The 22,991-nt window shown below is 35.3% G+C and overlaps 1 protein-coding gene across 5 annotated transcripts in view; it reads right to left on the reverse strand.

Annotated features, from left to right (window-relative positions):
* Positions 1-6,523: 6,523 nt before the first annotated feature.
* CCDC14 (coiled-coil domain containing 14) overlaps positions 6,524-22,991 on the reverse strand; it is a 40,973-nt gene continuing 24,505 nt past the window's right edge. The window contains exons 10-13 of one of the 5 annotated variants that reach the window (XM_032480803.1): positions 19,538-19,620; positions 17,486-17,704; positions 17,279-17,411; positions 6,524-12,391 (exon numbers count right to left, since the gene is read on the reverse strand). In XM_032480803.1, coding sequence (XP_032336694.1) covers positions 11,455-12,391; positions 17,279-17,411; positions 17,486-17,704; positions 19,538-19,620 — 1,372 coding nt within the window. In that variant the 3' untranslated portion in view covers positions 6,524-11,454. Of the gene's footprint in view, positions 12,392-17,278; positions 17,412-17,485; positions 17,705-19,509; positions 19,621-22,991 lie in introns of those variants that run through there. The other 4 variants (XM_014563635.2, XM_014563636.2, XM_032480810.1 and 1 more) reach the window with 4 other exon arrangements.

A 22,991-nucleotide genomic window follows, 5' to 3' on the forward strand; every position in this document is an offset into this window, starting at 1 on the left:
ACAGGAAGATGTGTACAATACGACCCACCTTTGCAAAACAATGATCAACTCCCTGAAATCTCTATAAATACAGGGATCCATGTAGGATTTTATGAGCATGGGGAAAATATTGGTTATGAATATAGGTTACAGGTGTGTGGCTAGGGAAAAGGAAAGGGGCTAATATGGGGAGAGGAGGTAGAGAGCAAAAAGGTGTTATAAAAAAAAGCAAGCATGATATGATTCTATATATGCACATTTATTTGGGTGTGTATGTTGCATGTGTAAAGAATGCTTGAAAGGAAAAAACCAACATTTTAACCTCAGGATGATGGGTAGGATTTACTTTCTTTTTTGTATTTTATATAAGAATCAGGTGTTCACAATGAGTATTTTTAAGTACGATTAGAAAAAAATAAAGGTTTTTCATTGTATAAAAAGCGAAAAAAAAAGGTGACTTACAATAGCAACAAAAGCTATAAGACTGCCTAGGAATAAACCCCACAAAAGTTTAACAGGATTTCTATGGGGTAAATAAGTGGAGCATTATACAATATTAATGGATTAGAAGTCTCTATATAACAAAGATGGCAATTCTCCAAATTAACCTGTAAATTCAAAGCAATGCCTGTAAAACTAAAGTGGATTTTTCACAGAACTTGATAAACTGATCCCTGAATTCACACAAAAGTGTAAAAGGCCCAGAATAGTCATGAATAAGAAGAAAAAATCACCCTATCAGATATCAAGATGTTATGAATCTGCAGTAATTAAAACAGTGTGGTATTGCACAGAAGCAGTTAATACATAAATGAAACAGACTAGAGAGAGTAGAAATACAGCCACAGATACTGAGAAACTTGGGAGTGACAGAGATGACATTACACATTAGTGGGGGAGGACAAGATAGGAAACAAACATGCTGGCCTCCCTTTAGAACCCACCCTAGAAATGCTACAGAAGCGACAGACAGGTTAATGGATAACAGAATATAATAATAAAACAAGAACCTTTCAGGAAGATAGGAAGTGGTTGCATTCCAAATGCAAATGGAAAATGGCAGCCTAGAATTGAAGATGGCCAGTCAGAGGATGAGTTGCAAAAATACAATCTCATATTTTCTTCCCTCCTCCACACTGTTCTGGGTAAGTCACTGCTCACCTCATCATCTCTGTGGGGCAGAAGAGTAATGCCAGCACAGTGTCACTGGATGTATGCATATCGTTGTGGCAGAGCTGGAGTCTGGCTAGGAGAGCAGCTGACAACAGGCACAGATCACTGTCTTGATCCCTGAGCAGCCCTAATTCATATCCCAATCGTAGGGAGGAAGCTTTTGAAAAAAAGCAGAGCTGAGAGAGGAGATACAGGAAAAGTCAATTCATGTGGGTAGGGAGTGATCATGTCCAGACTGAAATAACAGAAGTCATTGGTCCAAGGAATATTTCCTACTGCTATGACCACCACCCCAGGACATGAGATACATTCTATAAACTCATCATGAGGGATCTGAGTTAGAATCTGGATTTCAATCTCCTAACCCAAGTATACATTACCTGTCTATGTAGCTAATATTCCCAAGGTTATGCGCTTACAGGGGGAAAGAATGATACAAACAAGGTGCACAAGCTTAACAGTCCATGCTAAAGGAAACAGAAACAATGGACTAGATGGATAAGAATTTAAAACACATGTAATAAATATTTTAACAATATAAGAGGGAGTAGTGGAAAATGAAGCAGAAACAAGCAATTATAAAGAAGAACAAACTATGTGAATATTGTAACAACTGAAGTTAAGAACCTAATAAATTATCAGCAGAATGGGTATAGCTGAAGAGCAAATTGTGAGATGAAAGATCAGGTCAGGAAACCTTCCCCAGAAGAGTTAAGAATAGATACAGATGGTCAAAATAAGAAAAAAGTTAAGAGACACATAGGTTTGAAGGAGACGCATAATAGGAATCAAAGTAGAGAGAAAAACAAATTACAAGGAAGTATTTGAAGAAACAATGACTGAGAATTTTCCAGAATTAGAAAAAGATATAAGATCACTGATTTAAAGAGCTCACAGAGCACTAACAGGAGACATTAAATCAAAAAACACTAATATTCATTAGAGTGACATTTAAAATCAAAGCCAGAGAAAATTCTAAAGGCTTCCAGAGAGAAAACTGTATCACCTTCAAAGCCACACAAGGATCTGCTCCAACAGGCTTCTTCATAGCCACACTGGGAGCCAGAAGGCAACAGTGGAACATCTGTGCAAAGGGCTAAAGGTAAAGAAGTCAAACTTAGGATTTTACATCAAAATCAATGTTTTAAATCTGATTTTCCCTCGGCTTACTTTCAATTTTGCCTTCATTTCTGAGGTGGCTTCATTTTTTCCTTCCATTTCTTTCCTAAATTCTGCCAACCCCATGCTTCCGTTCCTCCCACTGTCTCATCACCTTGTCCCTAACTTTTTGCTTCTCTGTTTGGTGCTCTTGATGTGAATTAATAGTTGTTTAAATCAGTTTTTAAAATTCATGACCAAATATTTAGTCAGAACTTTTATCTACTCTATGGTAACATTTTTTTCTGATAAGTACTTTTAATTTACAGTTTTATTTTTCTATTTCTTTCTTCTTCTTTTCTCAAAATGTTCTGTATAGATCCTCTGCTGGTCCTTCTTGATGACTTGTTTTTGTGTTTTCGTTTTTGTTTTTTGAAGCAGATAAGGAAGGTTTACCTGCATCAGCTATTTGCAGAATGCTTGTATGTAAGAAGGGCTAGAATTTTCCTTAATCTTCAGAGTTTTGCGCAGTGACTTGTTCAGTGTTCTTTCTCCACATAGCAATAGGCATCTATACTTTCCCCCAATGTAAAAACTATGGATCCTCTTCCCATTGTCGTAAATTAAGGCTTTACAACTTTTCCCTCTGGGTGAGCTGCTCATCATTGAGCAGTGTACTCTGCTAGCTCATTCTGCTATCTGGAGCTGTAGCATTCCCTGTCTGTTTCCTTTCATATAGACCCAGCTTGATAACTACTGCTTTTGGCAGTTCTTCTAGCTCATTTGTGGCTTGGTTTTAGAGCTGTCTCCTAGTTTTCCCCACAAATGGAGCTTGTACTCCTCTTGTTGGTTTTGATTTCTACAAAAGAAAGGGGAAAGGACAACTTTAAACTACCATCTTCACACTGAAATCCAATGGAAACTATAGTTTAAATGTGAGGGTGAAATAAAAATATTCCTCAGAGAAGCACCACACAATCTCTTTGAAAGTGATATTATCTAGAAGAGAAATAAATATGGAGGGCACCTGAGATAGGAGTGTTAAAGGAAAAGACAAAGCACAGCAATTCAAAGCTAAAATTCTGTATGACCCCACAGTGAGTGTCCATGAGCACTGTGTGCCTACTTCCTTTGGTGTTGGGAACCTTCTTCTTGGAAGCTGTAGCATTTTGAGCTGCAGAGAGTCATTAAGATCATATTACCTCATCTGGCAGGTCCTGGGGCTCTAGGTCCCTCAGAGGCACACTTTGGTCTTTAAATGCTCAATGTGGCACACAGTAGAGAACTAATAAATTATAAACGGTTGAAGGTCACATAGACTATGAAGATAGTCACTTGTTCACCTGACTTCCAATCCAGGGCTCATTCTCTTCTAATGCACCGTTAATAAAACGAACTTTCCCATAGACTTAACTATCAGTGCCTGTTCAAGTTAGTGTCTTATATTCATCAATGATCTATCATGACCTTTTCTCAAACTTTGGCCAAAGATACAAAACTACAGTTTAAATTCTCATACTCTTTCTGGGTTAAGTTAGGGGACAAGAGAAGTTGCTTTATGTGTCATCTATTATTACAGAAATCTGACCAGATGGATTTTTAGACCAGTTGAGATGGGGGGAGGGAAAAGGTGATGACAAGTGAGTTCAGTCTGTCATGAAAAAAATGATCATTAGCTTTGTGTGGGGGAAGGGTGAAGTGGTGGTATATAGGTCACTGCTCTAAATGGTGAAGACATACTTACTCAAATATTTATTAACTTGTTCTAGCTTGTGTCCCATCTTCCACTAATCTATCTCCCTAGTTTAAGACAGCAAGTCTCATAGTATTGACTTAAAAAAAAAAGAGAGAGAAAAAAAGATTAATTTTCTTTCCTACCATTGAGGCTCTGGATTTAAAAATTTTCCCTTTACTCCTTTCTTCTCACCAAACCACAAACTACTAACCTCCAAAAGGGTCTGTTCTGCTTGTTTTGGAGCTGCTGACTTTTAAAAATACTTGATTCTGGTCTCCTACCCTATTCTGGGCCTAGAGCTCACAGCCAAGTGCAGAATAATCTGCAAAGGATGGTGGGATAAAAATATGTACCTTGGATGTGTGCTCTCTATTGAGCTGTGGACAACATTCCTTGTTTTAGATTTGAACAAATATGTAAGTCTCCAGCTCCAAAGGGGACAAAATTTTCCCTCTGGATAGTCTGTCATACCTCTGCATGTCTCCTTATCTCCATGGAAAAGGAGCCCTCTTACTCTCTGGCTGAAGAGAAGATAGTGTTGGGGTCCTGGAAATGTCAGAACTCACTGTGAGTGCCAGTGTTGGTGGGAGAACCAACTCATGTAACTTTTTCCATCTACTTTAAAAACAAGTTTGAATGACTTTTAATGGAATTGGCCAAGTGATAGGTGGGAAAATTGTTTTATTAGCATTATGCCACATGCCAAACAGAATTTAAGAACATTGTGTGCCTTTCATAAAGCAAAAATAAAACCTTAAATTTCTAGTACAACACACACACACATACACATATATACATGTAGACCAACTATATACAATTAGTGACCATTATCAACTATATAGTGTTGATAGTTCACAAAGCATTTTTCACTTATTTAATCCTCACAATAAATTACAGAAGGAATTTCTTATTATTAGACTGTGCTAGTAGAGAAAAAGGTATACAGCTAGATTTTGGTGACAGATCTGAGGCCCCAGCAGTTTAAGTGATCATGAGATTCAGCTGATATCCAGGAGACACCATAGTGAAGAAAACAGACGGAGAATCACAATATCCGGGTCAAGGTGTTAGCTGTGGGAACTTGAGCAAATGTCTTTAATATTTTTGGCTTCGATTTCCCTATTTCTAAAACTGAGATTGGACTAGATGATCGTAAGCCCCCTTTTATCTGTAAAAGTTGACGTCTGTAAAACATAAAACCAAAACTATCCACAGTGTTTTATACCAGGAGTATTTTAAACTTCTAAGTAGGGAATGCTAATAGAAATGATGATGTTCAAATATTAGTCCTGAGATATATGGAATTATTAAGAGATACCAGGAATATCAGAGCTTTTTGAATCATATGTGACAAATAATAACCTCCCTTCTTTATATAAATCTTCTTTGGAGTTGGCAGGGCCTTCCCACTGATTGGAAGAATGACCTACTTCATATACAGTTCAAAATACTCTGAGCAAAACCTGATGGTTAACTAACTGAAAGACACGTTTGGTCAAAATGCTAGGAATACATTACCAAATAGATTGTTAAATCATGGGGTGACCAAAGAGAACGTTTAGTCAAATCCTCACATTTTATAACTGGAAAAAAAGGGTTCATACAGACAGCAGTAGAACCTGAACCCAGGGATCCTGACTCCCAGTCTAGCTCTTTTCACCATTCCTTATGGCCTCTAAGAACAAACCTGGCTTCAAGGAGAACAAGCACTTTGAGTGATAAATATGAGCTCTTCCTTTAGGGACAGCTGTGGCCAATTGTTTGGCAATAACCTCAGTCTTTGAGTTACTGCTCATTTCTAGCTGGACAGGGCCTGGGACCCCTGAGCTGTCCTAACATGATGGCACACGAAGTACCAAGAATGACAATAAGAATATTATCTGGAAACTAACTATAGCCTTAATATGATGTGTAGTATACTGTGATGGCTAAAGATAACCAACTCAATCTTTGCCCATTTTAAAACAATTTTAACTAGATCATAGGAAATGATAAGCTAACTGTATTCTGCCTGATCATATCACATCTGGAGTTCATTGCTCATTGCTGGATTTAAATTTTAAGACCTTGACAAACTGGAGGACTTCACAAGTGGGCAAGCAGGATGGCGAGGGCTATTAATTATTATTTTTTTAATTGAAGTTTAGTGGATTTACAATATTATGTTAGTTTCAGGAGTACAGCTAAGTGATTCAGTTATATATATGTATTTTTTTCAGATTATTTTCCATTATAGGTTATTGAATATAGTTCCCTCTGCTATACAGTAAATCCTTGTTGCTTATCTATTTTACGTTGTAGTTTGTATCTGTTAATCCCCAAACTCCTAATTTGTCCCTTCCCATCTCCTCCTTTTCCCCTTTGGTAATCGTAAGTTTGTTTTCTATGTCTGAGTCTGTTTCTGTTTTGTGTATAGATTCACTTGCTTTATTTTTTAGATTCCACATGTAAGGGATTTATATGTGTCTCTGACTGACTGACTTCACTTAGTGTGATATTCTCTAGGTCCATCAATGTTGCTGCAAATGGCATTATTTCATTCTTTGTTATGGCTGCATAATGTGTGTGTGTGTGTGTGTGTGTGTGTGTGTGTGTGTGTGTGTGTGTGTGTGTGTGTGTGTGTGTAGCACATCTTCTTAAACCAATTGTCTGTTGATGAGCAATTGGGTTGTTCCCATGTCTTGGCTATTATAAATAGTGCTGCTATAAACACTGGGGTGCAGTCTTTTTGGATTAGTTTTCATCTTTTCCAGATATATGCCCAGCAGTGGGATTACTGGATCATATAGTAGCTCTATTTTTATTTTAAGGAACCTCTATACTGTTTTCCACCATTGCTGCACCAATTTACATTCCCAACAGTGTAAGAGGGTTCCCTTTCTCCACAGGGTGAGTGCTCTTTAAATGTTGTCGTAAGTCACAGATTGTACACTGCCCTCCAGCTGTCAAAGTGCTTTGCCTACATTTATCCCTCCTACAAATCAGTGAGGTAGGCTGGTGGACTAGATTAACCTTATAAGGAATTAAAAAAAAAAGTTTCTGCCCTATCTCCACTCCTAAAGATTTAAGTATCTGTTGCTTCTCCACAGCACAAGCCATAGTGTAAAACTGTTTGCTAAACAAGTGAATTTTGCTTCAGAAAATAACAGGTATAAAGAATACAAGTTACAGGGAGGCTAATGCTAGGAGCTTAGATGTGTGTAATAAAGCTATAAACCAGGTGTTGCATGAAATTACCTAGAAGTGAAGCCTAGATGACCATTTGTCAAGGATTTAGTTAAGGCCAACAACAGTTATTAACTGCTTACTATCTGATAGGCACCAAGCGTCACGGGGGTGTCAAAGATGAATAAATCCTGGCCAGCTGCCCTTAAGCATGTAGAGTAGGAGAGGCTGATATATAAACTGATACACACATCAGCAGGGGTATATACAGGGTACAGAAGTAGTACCACAGGTTTGAAGGGTGAGTAAGAATTTGTCAGGAGCCTGAACTATAGCATGGTCCAGGCAAACGGTGTACCTGGGATCTTACTGGTGGTACGTATGACTGTAAAACAGATGCCCTCTCTGGGTATAAGAATAAGACAGAAGACTCTTAAAGTCCTTTCAAAAACCAACTTTAAGTCCTACAGAAGTCCCCAAGACCTTACGATCTCTGGTAATTCTCTGGGAGGCCCTACTCAGGACAACAGCCTTAAATAAGATAGTGCCCAGTTCTCTACACATGTGTACTAAAACATCAAAATACAATGTGTGATATAGTCACAGAACCCATTTGTTTAAGTGATTCTGAACAGAGTGAAATAAAAAATTAACACTGATTATGATCAATGATTAAGGGAATGTTAGCTCGCAAATCAAATCCAACTTTAACTAGTGGTATGCTTAAATCCTGGGCTCCTAAAAACAATTTTTGAGAAGGGTCCTCTCACCCTAATAATTAAAATTTTAGCCAATTCTGTCATTTTGTCCTCTTACCCCATTTTCTTCTTCATGGCATTTATCCTTTGCTTGTGTCACACTGTAAGTTCCTTAGGGGTAGAGAATACCTGTCTTGCTCACTGTTGTATTCTTAGAGCCCAGAACAGCACTTGACACATATTAGAGCTTTCAATTCCCTTATTCATTGAATGAATGAATGAATGTTTAGCTGAAGAGACTGGCCCACAATATGAGCACTAGATACATACTTAAGTTGTGATGTGGCTGCATGCCCTTTCCATCTTACTAGGCTTTGCAATTCTGCCCTACTTCCAGGTAGTTGAAGCAGGCTTTTATAACTTAAAGCACTTGACATAAATGCCACTGTTAGTGCAAAGTGAAGATTTCTGGATGATTCACTACACTCCAAGGGTGGCAAGGATAAGAGAAGAATGTGCACCAAGTATTTCTTTGGCTTCTTTAGCCCTGCTCCTGGGATCTCTACACTTGGTAAAACAGATTCAGATTCTAACTTTCATCTTCAATCGTATTCACAAATACTAAATCCATCATGAACAATTTGTATATTACCTCTAGAGATCCAAGAAAGGACAGTAGAATAGTGTCAAAATGCTGGAGGATAGTTTCTTCCCTTTCTACACCCAGTATATATCAGGAGATACTGGATTCATCCTGCCAGAGGTTAGGGGACACTTCACGTGCTTTTCACATTCTAGGACATCAGAAAAGGCTTGTGAGAAGGCTGAGACTGGGGACCAGAACGACTCTTCCGAGACTATGATGAGGCAGTTACAAAGACTCCTAGTGTGAAGATCTCAACTGAACTACTGTGAATGGGCACTCTTTCTCTCCTTTTTAACCCACTCTCCATTATCAGTTATTAAGACTTAAAATTAGAATTTGTTAAGTTTGAGCTTAACCAAGAACTTGATTTGGGGGGGGGGCAGGTAATTAGGTTTACTCATTTAGTTTTAGAAGAGGTGCTGGGGATTGAACCCAGGACCTTATGTATGCTAAGCATGCGCTCTGCCACTTGAGCTATACCCTCCCCCGATTTTTCATTTTAGACATTGCTCAGGGTGACTTGAACTGATCAAATTAAAAACCTTAGTGTCATCTTTGATTTCTCATTCTCTTTCATTTTCTATTAAGTCACCAAACCTATTAAAAATTTTTTCAGTTTGTCTCTCTTTTTTCACTTTTATTGCTAATGGCTTATCAATTTATGTCTGGACTACTGCAACAGTTTCCTAAGGGGTCTCTAGCCTCTCCCTCCTCTAATACTTCTTATTTACCATTACTCTATGCAATTTTAAGAACATTCAATTCCATCTGTGATCCTCAATTTAAAAAAAAAACAAACACCACCAAAGATATCCTTACACTGAATGACTTCATAGTGTGTAATGGTTATTCCTCAGCCTGGAGCTCAAGGCATTCTACAATCTGACCCCAGCTCTTCTAAACTGTGTTAGCATCATCTGTATTGCCATTACCACATGGTCATCTCAATCCCTCTATTTTAGTCAGGTTGGTGTACTTACTGTCGTCTTAATATACCACTCAACCGCAACATTTTGATGATACTGACTTTCTATGGGGTTAACATTTTGAGGATTTTGAGGATTATCCAAATCCTATACATTCTTTAAGATCCAAATGAAGTTTCTTCTATTCCAGTTCTTTTTCTACCATTTTTGGGGTTCTTTCTACTCTAAACTTCTATGAAACTCAGTGTCTATCCCACCCACTTTGCTATGGTCTTATTTCATCTTAAAACTGAACCAAATTCTTTCATGTTTCTATGCCATGTGTGTGTCTTACATCAAATAAACAGTAAGCTCTTGATAAAGGTCCCTCAAGGATTTCCCAGTCTAATTTATTCTTTAATCAAACTATTAACCCCTAATTAACTGAACCTACAAACATCTAAAATTGTTCTTTGCACCTGATGATGCCCATCCTATATTAAGGTCAAAAGTGGACAATTTTCTTGTATTATCATCTAATAATCTTAAGAACTTACTTCTGCCTATGAATAACAACTGAATATTTGGGAGTAGACAGATGACATAATTTTCTTCCTTGCTTTGTTATTTCATATTTCTGAACTGTACCTCTGACCTTATGTGTTCAAGAGTTGTGACCTGTTACCTCCCCATAAACCAAGGAATTAATTTATGAATATCAGAAGTAAGAAAAATTAAAAACATTAACAGACAATTCTGTGAAAATAGATTAGAATTCATTTACTATTTTCAGACTTGAGAAATCTCTTTCTATAAACTCTGAACATGTCAAAGAGACTGTACCTGGGTCCTTCAGAAGTTGTAGTCCCAACATTTAAAAACCAGCAGGAAGAGGCTCTGGTATCAGCAGAGCACTCTTTAACGCTAAAATCTGCTCAAGCACTAAAGACAATGACCCAGGCAGGTGATGTGTATGAAGTATCACTGATAGCACAACATTCACCAACTTTCTAAGAGTTAAAGTGTGCTGCTTAGATGCAAGGAGATGACACCAAGTAGTTATCATCTTCTGGAGTCTAGCAATGTTGGCATCTAGTGCTGCAAGACCATTTCAAAAGTCTTGTTCATCACGAGAAGTGAACCATGAAAAAGAAGAAATGTGCTAGGTATACTAGGAAGTGCTAGTATAAAGAAGCAGAGACCAACCTAGCTCATATTACTTATAGAATAGACAGTGTTCTCAGCTAAACTGCTAAAAAAAAAAATTCATCCAGAAAGGCAGAATTACAAATAGTTCAAGATTTATAAAATCCACCACGTTCAAACATAATGACAAAAAACAAATAAACATTTATTTAAAAACCAAATTTCCAAAAGTAAAACTTATCTGTTAGTATTTCTTTATCAGTCTGACTTCAGTTTTTAATGGTCTTAAACATGAATTCAGGATAAAAATAAATAAAAGTGTCAAAATTTTAAGAAACCATATATTAACTTAGGATGTTATCTATATATTTTTAGACCAATCAACGTTTTTAAGAAGTGGAGATATTGGCACTTTTTCTCTTAAAATAAATGTTGATATGTCTCACCAACACCACCAGCCTGTAGCACAGAACATCCCATATAAAAACACAGTGTCATTAAAATCAAACAGGAATCCTGAAAGAGAAAAGAAACTCTAGTTTTAACACAGTAAATTATAACCAAAGACTCCCTTCCCATTATCCTTTAGGACGACCAGAGAATCCTTCTAACCTGCACCCTGAGCCCAGCAAAGTAAGAAAAAGCTCTAATTGCTAAATACTAAATAAAATATTTACAATACTTACAGTACTTTCCTAGTTATACACAACTTTCTTCTTTTAGCAAATGTCAATTTCTTAGGATGACTTGTTTCTATAAGCAGTGTCAATATATTCCAATAATAAATTTATTATTCAATTTATTCTTTCACACATAATTAATATAAAACTTTTCTCTAAAGAAATTTAAAATATACATTCAATGTAGCCAAGTTCTATTCTTAAAAAGGATTTTTCTCTTCTTCTGAGTTTACTTCTCCAGAAGACCGGTCCTTAAGGACTCCTGGAGGCGAGCAATGTTGGCATCCAGTGCTGCAAGGCCATTTCGGAAGTCTTGTTCATCACGAGAAGTGAACGTTGAAAAAGAAGAGATGCTCCAATCAGAGGTCAAGTCAGAATTTAAAAAGCTACCATCGGAGACTGCACTGCTTTTCACCTGAATGCTGCTCCTCTGACAAGTGGAGGGGCCGTGACATGCAGCCAATTCCTCTAGCTCCTTGGTGGCAGCAGGGATCTTGCAAATGGCTTCCTTTATTTTCTCGAGGAGCTGTTTGTCCTCCATATCAGCTGTTCTGGAAAGTTTCTCAGGCACATCTGCTTCCTTTTTGGAAGAGGAGCAAACTCCGAGTGCACACAATTTATTTTCTTTTTCAGCGACAACAAGTCCACTGTTGCTGACACACTGCGGTGGAGCTACACTGAGTTGTGGCTGGGGGGATAATCTCTTGGACAGTGGTGATTTCTTTACTGAAGTGCTTCTAGCAAATGGAATGTAAATTGTCTTATCCAAATTATACTCTTCTATTAAAGTTGTAACTTCACTCTCTTCATCAGAATCCTGTTTTGAAAGGGCAGAAATGATTCCTGGGGCTGATACTTCCTCCATGCTCCTAGTATTACTATGTTGAGGGCCTTTGGAGGGCAGAACATTTTCATAGGGTCTACCTGGCACTATGTTTTTCTCATTGCTAATTGCAGAAAGTGGTTCTGAATGTGTAATGATAGACTGATCTGGTTCTAACTTATTTAAGTAGCTCATTATGGAAGTGTGAGCAGGGATTGGGTCATGCTGAGGTTGTTTTTCATAAATGTTCAGAAGTGATTTGGTAAGATTATTCCCAGACTTGCAGCGAGCACTGTCCATACTAAGATCTGAGAGAAGCTTTGCCATACTGCTCTGTAAAGTTCTGTTAAGAAGAATTTAGTACACTAATTATTTCTTTTTACCCACTTCTTTATTTATTCAAACACACTCATCTTTTAAAAGAAAGGATTTGAGGCAAGCACTACTTAATATGGAAAAAAGCAACTAAAAGCCCAAAATCACAGAACATACTCTGGACACAGTAAATTAAAATGACAAATGAGAAAAGATCTTGGTCTGCATCCTAATAAACACTGGAAAAGACAGACTGTGTCACTTGGAAGAATGAGCAGGTACTAATTTGTTACAAATTTTCTTCACAAACGCATCACATATGTTAAACAGTATTTAGTCCAGTTTACCCTTTAAAAAAGATGTTATTTCCCTACGTATATCAAGGACCTAGAAGCTTTAAAGACTTGAATATGCCACATTTTCTGATCCATCAATTTGCACTTCTAGGAATTTATTCTCCTGATATACACCAAGAGGTTGTACCCAAAGATATATTTACAAAGATGTAATTAATCATAAAAAAAATAGATGGACAATATCTTTACCTTCAAGTACAGTGGACTGATTTTAGGTAAATTACAGTATAACTGCATCACAGCCATTTATACTCATGTTGGAGAGAGTATTTATTAATGGGGAAATATTCGTTGTATAAGGTTAGCCGTAAGTAACATAGTAACTATACTATTTTTGTAAAAACAGTTACATATCCAAATAAAATATTAAAAGGAAATCTCTATACTAAACACTTAGCAGTGATTATATCTTTAGGTATGGAATGAGTAACTTTTTTCCTACAAAAGAAAAAAAATATTTTTTCCAATCTGGCTTACACTATCACCTTAAATATGCTATGTTTTGAGTTCTGATTGCCCTTCAAATGGCAATGGCTCCAGCCACTTTTACTCACACCTCTTTCAAGAAGCTAATGAGCTACTATTAAAAGATAAAAAATATGACATAGAAACATATCTTTAAGGAAATGCTGTAATGAATAATGACCCACTAGTTAATTCAATCAGACGGCATACTGGAATTTTTATTTTTAGAAAAGAAATACTTATGCTGAAGTTCCTTTCCAGACTTAAATAAAAATGTTATCTTTGCTGTGTACAAAATCTGCAATATAGAAAGGAAGGAAGGGACAATGTAGTAAGATCTGAATCTCTGGAATTTAGTATCAATCACTAAGTTTCTCATGTGCAAACAAAATGTGACACCACTGTCTTTGAAATTAATAGAAAACTCTGTAAGTAAAGAGATAAAAATATGTCAAAATTTTAAAGGCAGTAATACAAGTACCTGAATAGCTACAAAGTGAATATATTCATGTTTCTGTTATATAAGACTTAGCTATACACACTGATTTTTAATGCTTAGAAAACTGGCATATTTTCATAATAAGAAATGTAATGTTCTTTTTTGGCTACTTAAAAAATACAGTAATTTATACAACTATCAGCACTTGTAAGAGTGCTCTTAGACACTATTAGAATATTTACATTTACTTACTGAAAAATATATTAATTTCCCACACATTTTAATGGTTTTATAACATGTTACTAGGGTAAAATCTAAAAAAAAAGGATAAAGATGTATTTTGAAATTATTGAAGGTTGGAGAAGAAAGAGATGGTTTAGGAAATTTGTTTAGAACTTGTATGTGTAACTTCTAGCCCCATTATCCTTCTAGTCTGAGAAAGGCATTTAAAAATTTTGCAAAATCTCTAAGAGCCTATTTAACACATACAAAAAACATACACCTATCTGACTGAGGTGTACAGCTACAGGAGGAGAGATGGGGAGAGGAGCATGAAGACTCATCTGTACTGTCAGATGTCACTGCTTTACTCTCTAATGTCAAAAATAAAATTTAAATAGTCACAGTAGCCCAGCTATAGTACTGGAGATGTTCCTAATTAACTGAATTGCATAGGGTGCCACCAAACATATTACAAATCATGAATGTGGGTGAATTTTGATACAACTGAGCTCAAAGAGCATTTGTGTGTGTTTATTTTGCTTTTTAATTTAAAGGACAAAACAAAAATTTTCATCAATGTGTATACTTAGCATTTTGAAGCTATTACTGAGTCTTCAGAAAATGCAGTGGTGGTACCCACCCCTACAAAGCACTGTGCTAAGCCTGTCCACTATGTTTCTACAACCATTTAGAGTCCAGTTAGTCGGACTAATAGGTGAGCTAGTAGTCACAAGGCAAGATTTATGCCCAGCATAAATAGAAAAGATCCTTGACAACAATGGAAAAAAAAAAAACTGACAGGAAAGTTCTTGAGAGTCTTCAGAAAAGGAGAACAAAATATCTGATCCCACATAGTCTTTTCTAAAAGCAGATAATATATAAGAATTAATGAACTTTCTCAGTTCCTATGCTTCTATGTTAGAGTAATGTTAAGGCTCTAATTAGCATGCAAATCATTACTCATTCCTAGAGAACACTGGAAAATACAGACTGTGTCATTTGGAAGAATGAGCAGGTACTAAGGTATCTTCTTACAAAGACAGAAGAATCTCTCAATAACGGGTCATCTTGTCTCAGAGAGAAGCTATCCTCTTCAAAACAGGAAGCAAGGCTGAAGAGGGAACCTGAAGTCCTGGTGCAGGTCCCAGCTCAGGCCCCAAGTAAGTTAATCATGAAAGTCAGGTAAGTCCCTTCATTTCTTTGGGATTCCACTTATACTAATTTCTAGAATAATTGTACTATTACTTAACTCTATTACTGTTTAACTTGCATGGCCCCAGTTTCCCCATGGAAATGCAGATATTTAAATTTTTCCTCCATAAATGAGGACAAATAAAATAATAGAGAAGACTTTGAAAAAAAAATTCAAGAACTCTACAAATAAAAGATAACATCAGCTTCTAAGATTTACAGATACTAACCAATATATATGTAATAGATAAACAACAAGTTCATACTGTATGGTACAGGGAACTATGTTCAATATCTCGTAGTAACTTATGGTGAAAAAGAATATGAAAACGAATATATGTATGTTCATGTATGACTGAAGCATTATGCTGTATACCAGAAATTGACACAACATTGTAAACTGACTATACTTTAAATAAAATATATATATATATATTTGTATACACATATATATACAGAAAAAAAAATCAGCTTCTAATGTCACACCTGGAAAGGAGCTGGATTTAGCAGTATGAAGAAAAAGACTGTAGGAAAAAACTCCCAGGAAACTAGATCTTCTGCTTTATTTCCTGCTTGGGGCCAACAACCATGCCCCTTAGAATGAGGAGATGTTCCCAGTGACACCTAAGAATTGCTCATGGAACCTGACCATGTTGACTGCTCTGTTTCTCTTTTTCAAATTGCATACCATATATACTTCTAAAAAACAGCTTATTGAGATATAATTTATAAACTATAAAATACACCCTTTTAAAGTGTACATCCTAGTGGGCATTTCGTATGTTCATAGAGTTTCACAACTATAACTTCTTCCCAGTTTCAGAACGTTTTCATTACCCTGAAAAGAAACTCTGTACCATTAGCAGTCACCCTGCATTCTTGCCCTCTTCCCCCAGCCCTTGGCAACTACTAATCTACTTTTTGTTTCCAGGGTTTGCCACTCCGGACATTTCTTATAAATAAAATCATACAATATGACTGGTTTCTTTTACCATACTTACTTAAAAATAACAGAGTTTTTACTCCAAAATTACTCCTTAGAAAAACATTTCTTTGGAGACCTTACAAGGGCTTTCATAAGAAGGGACACTCTCTTAATCACTTCACTTTGAACAAGAGTGGTATAAGCCAACATTTTAGAAACTCTGACTAGAGCCTAGCTAATTATAACCCTACATGGATATAAAAGTATATTTTGCTTTTCTCACTGTTTGATAAAAGTTTGAGTGAAATTATTCTGTGAAAGAGGAATGTGGGAAAAAAGTAATATTTCTATATTAACATAGCTTATATAAAGTCATTTCAAATGTTTATAAAACTAAGTTATTATATATACATATATAATATATGTATATACATTTATTATATATGTATATATAGAACTATTTCATCTATTTCCCTAAAAGTTTATAATTCAAAGTGGGGAAAAAAGCTTATAATTCAAAATGGATCTTCTCATGTGAAATACAAAGAAGACTGTTTTATATTTAGGACTGTTTTATATTTGGAACTATACATTTTCAGGATCACTCAAAGGCACGGTCAGATTTGATGATATTAAGGCCTAAAATAACCAACTTCTCAAGGATTTACAAAATTAGTTGAAAATCCAATTCCTGACAACTCTCAAGAGAAAACTGAACTTGATAAGTGCGTATCACACAAAAATTGAGCAAAGTGGTTTATTTATTTGAGATAAGACATGTTAAGGAACCAAGGTATCTTAGGGGCTGCTGCCAACTCCCTCATTTTACTGATGAAATGAATGAGACTCAGAGAGGCTAAATGACTTACCCAAGATCATATGAATGAGGGCTTACTGTGCTAAGTGCTTTTCATGAATTATTTCTTAGTCCTCCCATCAACTCTAATCATGTCTCCACTTTACAGCTAAGGTTTAGAAAGGTTAACTATCTCTTGCTCAAAGTAATACAGCTAATACATGGTAGAGCTGGGATTCCACTCAGGTCTCTCTGGCTTCAGAGACACAGAACTCTTAACCATTTTGCTAAATAAGTCTTCAGCTCATCAGAGCCCTTTTCCTGGAGTCATGTGGTTTAAAAAAGCATTTAGCCATGTTTGGAATTTAAACTAACTTAATTGGAACAGAAGAAAACATCATTAGAAATGAGCAAACACATCGAGAAAAAGATAGGGGTAAGAGGGCAAGTCTGAAATTATTTTGAAGTTTATAAATACATCTAACAGAAGGCCTAAGTTATTCAAATGAGGTCAATATTACCTGGTTAATTCTCTCAGTCGAGTCACCTCGGCATCACGCTGACGTAAGGTTATTCCCAATATCTGATTTTCCTTTTCAGCAGCTTCTAATTTAAACCGGGAGCTTTCCACATTGACTAAGGCTTCCTCCAATTCTAAAACAACAAAAAAGTCTTAGTTTCCTTATTACTTTAAAAAAAGTGACCATAACCATAGTTGAAACACATACCAATTTTCATTCTTGTTGTCTCAATGTCAAATTGCTGTTTATTTTCAAGTAAAGTTTGATCTTTCTCTTTAAATATGCCAGCAAATTTTCTGTTTTCATCTTTTTGATTTTCTATTACTTTTAAAAGCTCTTCATTTTTACTCTGTAGTAATTCCTGGCTCTTTAGTGACTCCTGTAATTGATTTTGCAGGGACTTGTTCAATGACTGAAGAGAAAACACTGTAGGACAAAATAGATCAAATAATTGTTACTCCAATTTAAAAAGTATAAACTTGGAAAAGATCTGTTTTTAAAAAAGAAGAGGCTTGGAATTTATTGATTTTGCTTAACAATTATATGCTTGAGCAGGTCTATGTAAATGTATTTTAAAAGTTGATTGGCAGAAGTCATATCTTTCTTCTCCAATTGATATTTGGGGCACTAAATTTTTTACCTTTTTATATGAAATAATAATACACGCACAAAGTAAAAAAATTCAAAAACACCATGAAACACCAGTGATACCAAATGATTCTCAGTGAAAAGTCTCTCTCCCATCTCACCTCCACTCTCCCCCCAGAAGCAATCAGTATTAACTTTGATGTCTTTCTGGAAAATACTTTTGTATATGACATATATTTAAACATAAATGAATCATAATATACCCACAGTTTCTAATCTTGCCTTTTTTTGATTGTTATGTTTCAGCAGATAGGTATATCACATCCTTTATGATGGCTATAAAAATGTATGGCACCACTCACTTAGTAATTGCAGCCTTGAGTGAAGGCTTACTACATGGGAGTATTAGAATCCCGGCATACAGTGGTGAACAGCAGAGATGTGGTTCCTGTTCTCATGGAGCTAACAGCAAACAGTAAGTATGAATAGTAATAAGTGCTCTCAAGGAAACAAGAAGTAAATGGCAGAGAGTAAAAAGAGAGAAGCTACTTAGAATGGCAACCACTGATCTCCTCACTTCCCATCTTGGCCTCCTCTCTCCCACTCCTCCCCATCGTTTATTCATAATGGAACCAGAGTGATCCTTTCCAAAATTACTCTGGTGAAGTTGAACATTTTTATGAAGTGTGTTCTGTTGGGTGCTTCTGTTTTTTTTATTCCTTTGTAAGAGATATTTTTATATATTAGGAAAATAAAGCCTTTGTCACATCATGTAGTACCAAAAAATTCCCCCATTTTGTTCATGCTTTTTGAAGTATTTATAATTTTGCTCTGCAGAAAATGAAAAAATTTCTGGGACATATTTTATTAATCTTTCCTTTGTGGCATCTGAGTTTTCGTCAGGCTTAGGAAAAGTTCCCAAGAAAAGTTCTCATCTTTTTCTCTGGTACTATTAGTTCTCTTTCTTTTCTTTTACTTTAAACTGTATGATCCATAAGGACAATTTGGCAATATCTGTCAAAACTGCAACAGTATATACCCTTTTACTCAGCAATTCTACAGCTGTAATCTACAAAAACGCTCACACGTGCATAAAGACATATGTATAAGGACTTTTGTTGCAGGATTATTTGTTTTTGGAAAAGGGGGAAGTATGTAGACATCTGTCAGGAGAGGGTTTTAAACACATTATGATTGAACTACATAAACAGAATAACCACGTAGTTCTTAAATAGAAACATATTTCTGTATTTTGATAGAGAAAAATATCTACTACATATTAAGTGAATAAATGCAAGCTGTATACAGTGTCATCTCATTTCTACAAAAGAAAAAGTATATACATAGTTCTATTAGCGCCTATCTATTAGTAGATATTCAGTAAGTATTTGTGAAATAAATCAATTATATATGAACAGGAAATAGGTGAAAGAAAATACAGCCTTTTAAAAAAATAAGGGTGTATTATTGGGAAGTGATAGCATAAGTCTTTTATTTTTGTGTTTCTGCACTATTTTAAATTTTAATATGGAGTATTATTCCTACTTTTTAAATATTTATTTTTTTTTAAAAGTCCACTTTAGACAAAGTAATTAGGAAACCTCAATACTTTATCAAGATTTCTAGAGCCACAAAGAATTTACCATCAATGCTTCAAGTCCTTTTACCTACATTCAAGGTTGCATTCCAAAGAACCAGATGCCTTTTGGGTTTTTTCTCGTTCTCTAAGTTGCTGGTTCAAAATTCTCAATTGCCTAAATAAAATAATGAAGAAACATGAGTACAAGAATCCCCAGCTCATTTAACTGTATACATCTGGCAGCAAATTAAAACACACCACACACAAACAGTGGCATCCACTAGGGCAGCACAAGTCCATCTTATCCTCCAGATAAAAGACAAAAAACAAACAACAAAACCACACTATTATTATAAGGCCTGAGATAATTTTTAAAAGATTGCCTGGGATAGCATAAAACCTCCCCTCACTAGAAAAAGGTTAACTTTTTTTCTTCTTCCCTATTTTGTTTTTGTATCTTTTCAGTGATTTCCTTGGTTTTTTTTTTTTTGTTTTTTTTTTTCTATTTCTTTTATTCCAATCTCCTCTTGCTATTTCCTTCTGCTTTCCTTCTCAGGAGGTATTTTTATTACTGTAGGAATCATCTACTTTTTAAAAGATCTGCCATAACCATGAACCAGAATACCTACAGGGACTGACTGCTATAAGACATCTATCTGCTTGGTTTGTCACACAGTGAAAACATTGGGAAACACAAATCTATGCTTCTACTAATTTCCTTGCTAGATGTAAAAGTTAATGGCTTTATTTAGGTGAAGAGAATGCTAATAAGCAACAACTTTGCCCCACAATGAACTTCAAAATACGTAGCTGCTTCACAAACAGGAACATACAAAAGGAACTACAAGTGTTTTCTTAACTTCTAGGAAGTTAACACTAAAAAAAAGTTCTCTAGTATCTTTCCAGAATTACTTACCTGGAAATACTCTGCACTAAAGTATTTTTGTTACAGAATCTAAAACGATAGATCCTACCTCACATCACTTGTATGTATTAATTCAGAATGGATCAAAGAACTAAACATAAAATACAAAAACAAACAAAATCTAACTATACAAGTTTTAGGTGGAAATCTATGTAACCTTGAAGAGGGAAAGGCATTCCTAAGCAAGACTCAAAATCCAGCAACCACCAAGGAAAATAAAAGATTTAACTATATCAAAAATTGAAATTTGCTCTAGAATTAATACAGCCTAAAAGAAAATACCTGCTGCACATGTAACAGACAAAAGGTCTGTAACATTTAAGAGCTTCTACAAATCAGTAAGAAAGGCAGTAAAATATGACCAAGAATGGGAAATTCACATAAGAAATAAAATAGAAATCATCTATAAGCATACGAAAAATGCTGTCTCACTAATATGAAGAAATAAAAATTTAAAACAGGAGGCATTTTAAGGCAATAGAATTGACAAAATAAAAGGACATAGCACTTTTTGTTGGTGACAGTATATGGAAATGAATTATCTCAACTGATAGGAGTCAACTGGTATAACCATTTTGGATGGTATTCTGGCATTATCCAACAAAATGTAAAATGCTCATAATCTGTGACAAAATAATTCTAGCTCTAAGCCACAGAAATAGTTGTATATGTGCAAAAACATCCATAATCTTGTCGATATAAACAAGGATGTTCACAATAGCAGTATTTAATAGTGAGAAGTTGGAAATAATTTAAAATGCTGTATAAATTATGATATATCCATACTGTGAAATACTAATACACAGGTATTAAAAAAAAGAGACTGACATGGAAAGCTCTCCAAGAGATCATATAAAGTAAAAAAAAAAGCAAGCTACAGAACAACAGTGTAATACAACCTCATCTTTGTTTTAATAAAATTCAGCTTTTCTGAAAAGGCTTCTCCTTTATAACAAAGAGGGCAGATCTAGAAAAGGCGGCATAGACTGGTACTTCATAACTTCAACTGGAATGCTTCTTTTGGTATTTTCCAGAAAAACAGCAGGTCCTCTTACACACCAACTGTGTAACAGAAGATTTGCTTGACAATTCTGTATGTCCTCTTCTCTTCTCTTTTGCTAGTTCATGCGCCTGAGTTGAGAGCATAATAAAATTGCTTCTGTATTAAGAAAACATTCCCTCCAACCTAACTGTAGAACTAGCTACTCTCTTCCCTCACATCCTCAGCTTTCAGGGCCAGGTTTTTAAAAAATGATTGTTTTATTAAAGTAATACTTGATAAAACATAAAAGATGTCTTTTAAAAACGGATAATGTTTTATGCATTATTTTAAAATATTGTGTTTTATACTTACGTTTACTTGATTTTAACAAAGGAAAGGAAGAACTGCTGACATTTAGACAAGCATTTCTTTTTTTCCCAATCATTCTTTAAAATATAGCTTTATTCCTAATTACCTCCCCCCCAAAGTAAATAAATAAGCAAATAAAATACAGCTTTGAGATAAAACTGATATACAATAAACTGTACATATTTAAAGTACATAATTTGGTAAGTTTAACATAGGATTTGTGAAACCATCAACACAATTAAGATATTCATCACCCGCTAAAGTTTCCTCAGGTCCATTTAATAACATTCCCTTGCCAGACAACTACTGATTTATAAATTAGTTTGCATTTTCTAGAATTTTATCTAATTATATTGTAAATGAAAGCATACAATATATACTTTTAGCCTGGTTTCTTCACTTAGCATAATCATTTTGAGATCCACCCATGCTGTTGCACATACCAATAGGTCCTTCCTTCCTACTGTTGAGTGGTGTTCTACTGTATGAATGTACCATCATTTGTTTATCCATTCACCTGTTCACAGACATTTGGGTTGTTTACTATGAATACACATGAACAAGTTTTTGTGTGCACATACACTTTCACTTCTCTTGGGTAAATACCTAGGAGCGGAATGACTGGGTCATATGGTGTATTTGTATTTCTAAGAAACTGCCAAACTGTTTTCCAAAGTGGCTGTACCATTTTACATTCCCATTCGGCAAATTATGAAAGCTTCAGTTCCTCAGCATCTTCACTAACACATGGTGTGGTCTTTTGAATTTTACTCATTCTAGTGGGTATGTAGTAGTATCTCATCATGGTTTTAATTTGCATTTTCCTAATGATTAATGATAATGAGCATATTTTCATGTGTTTCTTTGATACCTATGTATCTTTGACAAAGTATTCAAATATTTTGCCCATTTTTAAACTGTGTATTTGTCTTATTGAGCTGTAACCATCCTTTAAGCATTCTAGACATATGGATTGCAAATATTTTGTTTATTGTCTGCTTCTTCATTTTTAGTGTCTTTTGAAGAGCCAAAGTTTTAAATGTTGATGAATTCCAATTCATTTTTTTCTTTTCTAGTTCTTTTGTTGTATTTAAGAAATTTTTCCCAACCCGAAGTAACTAAGTCTTCCTCCCGTGTTCTGTAAATTTAGCTTGTATATTAAGATCTGTGATTCATTTCAAATTAATTTTACATACAGTGTAAAAGTAAAGATTGAGGTTCCTTTTTTTTTTTTTTTTTTTTTGGTGTACAGCTCTCCAATTGTTCCAGC

The sequence above is a fragment of the Camelus ferus genome, chromosome 1, assembly GCF_009834535.1.
Source record: "Camelus ferus isolate YT-003-E chromosome 1, BCGSAC_Cfer_1.0, whole genome shotgun sequence".
Lineage (NCBI taxonomy): Eukaryota > Metazoa > Chordata > Mammalia > Artiodactyla > Camelidae > Camelus > Camelus ferus.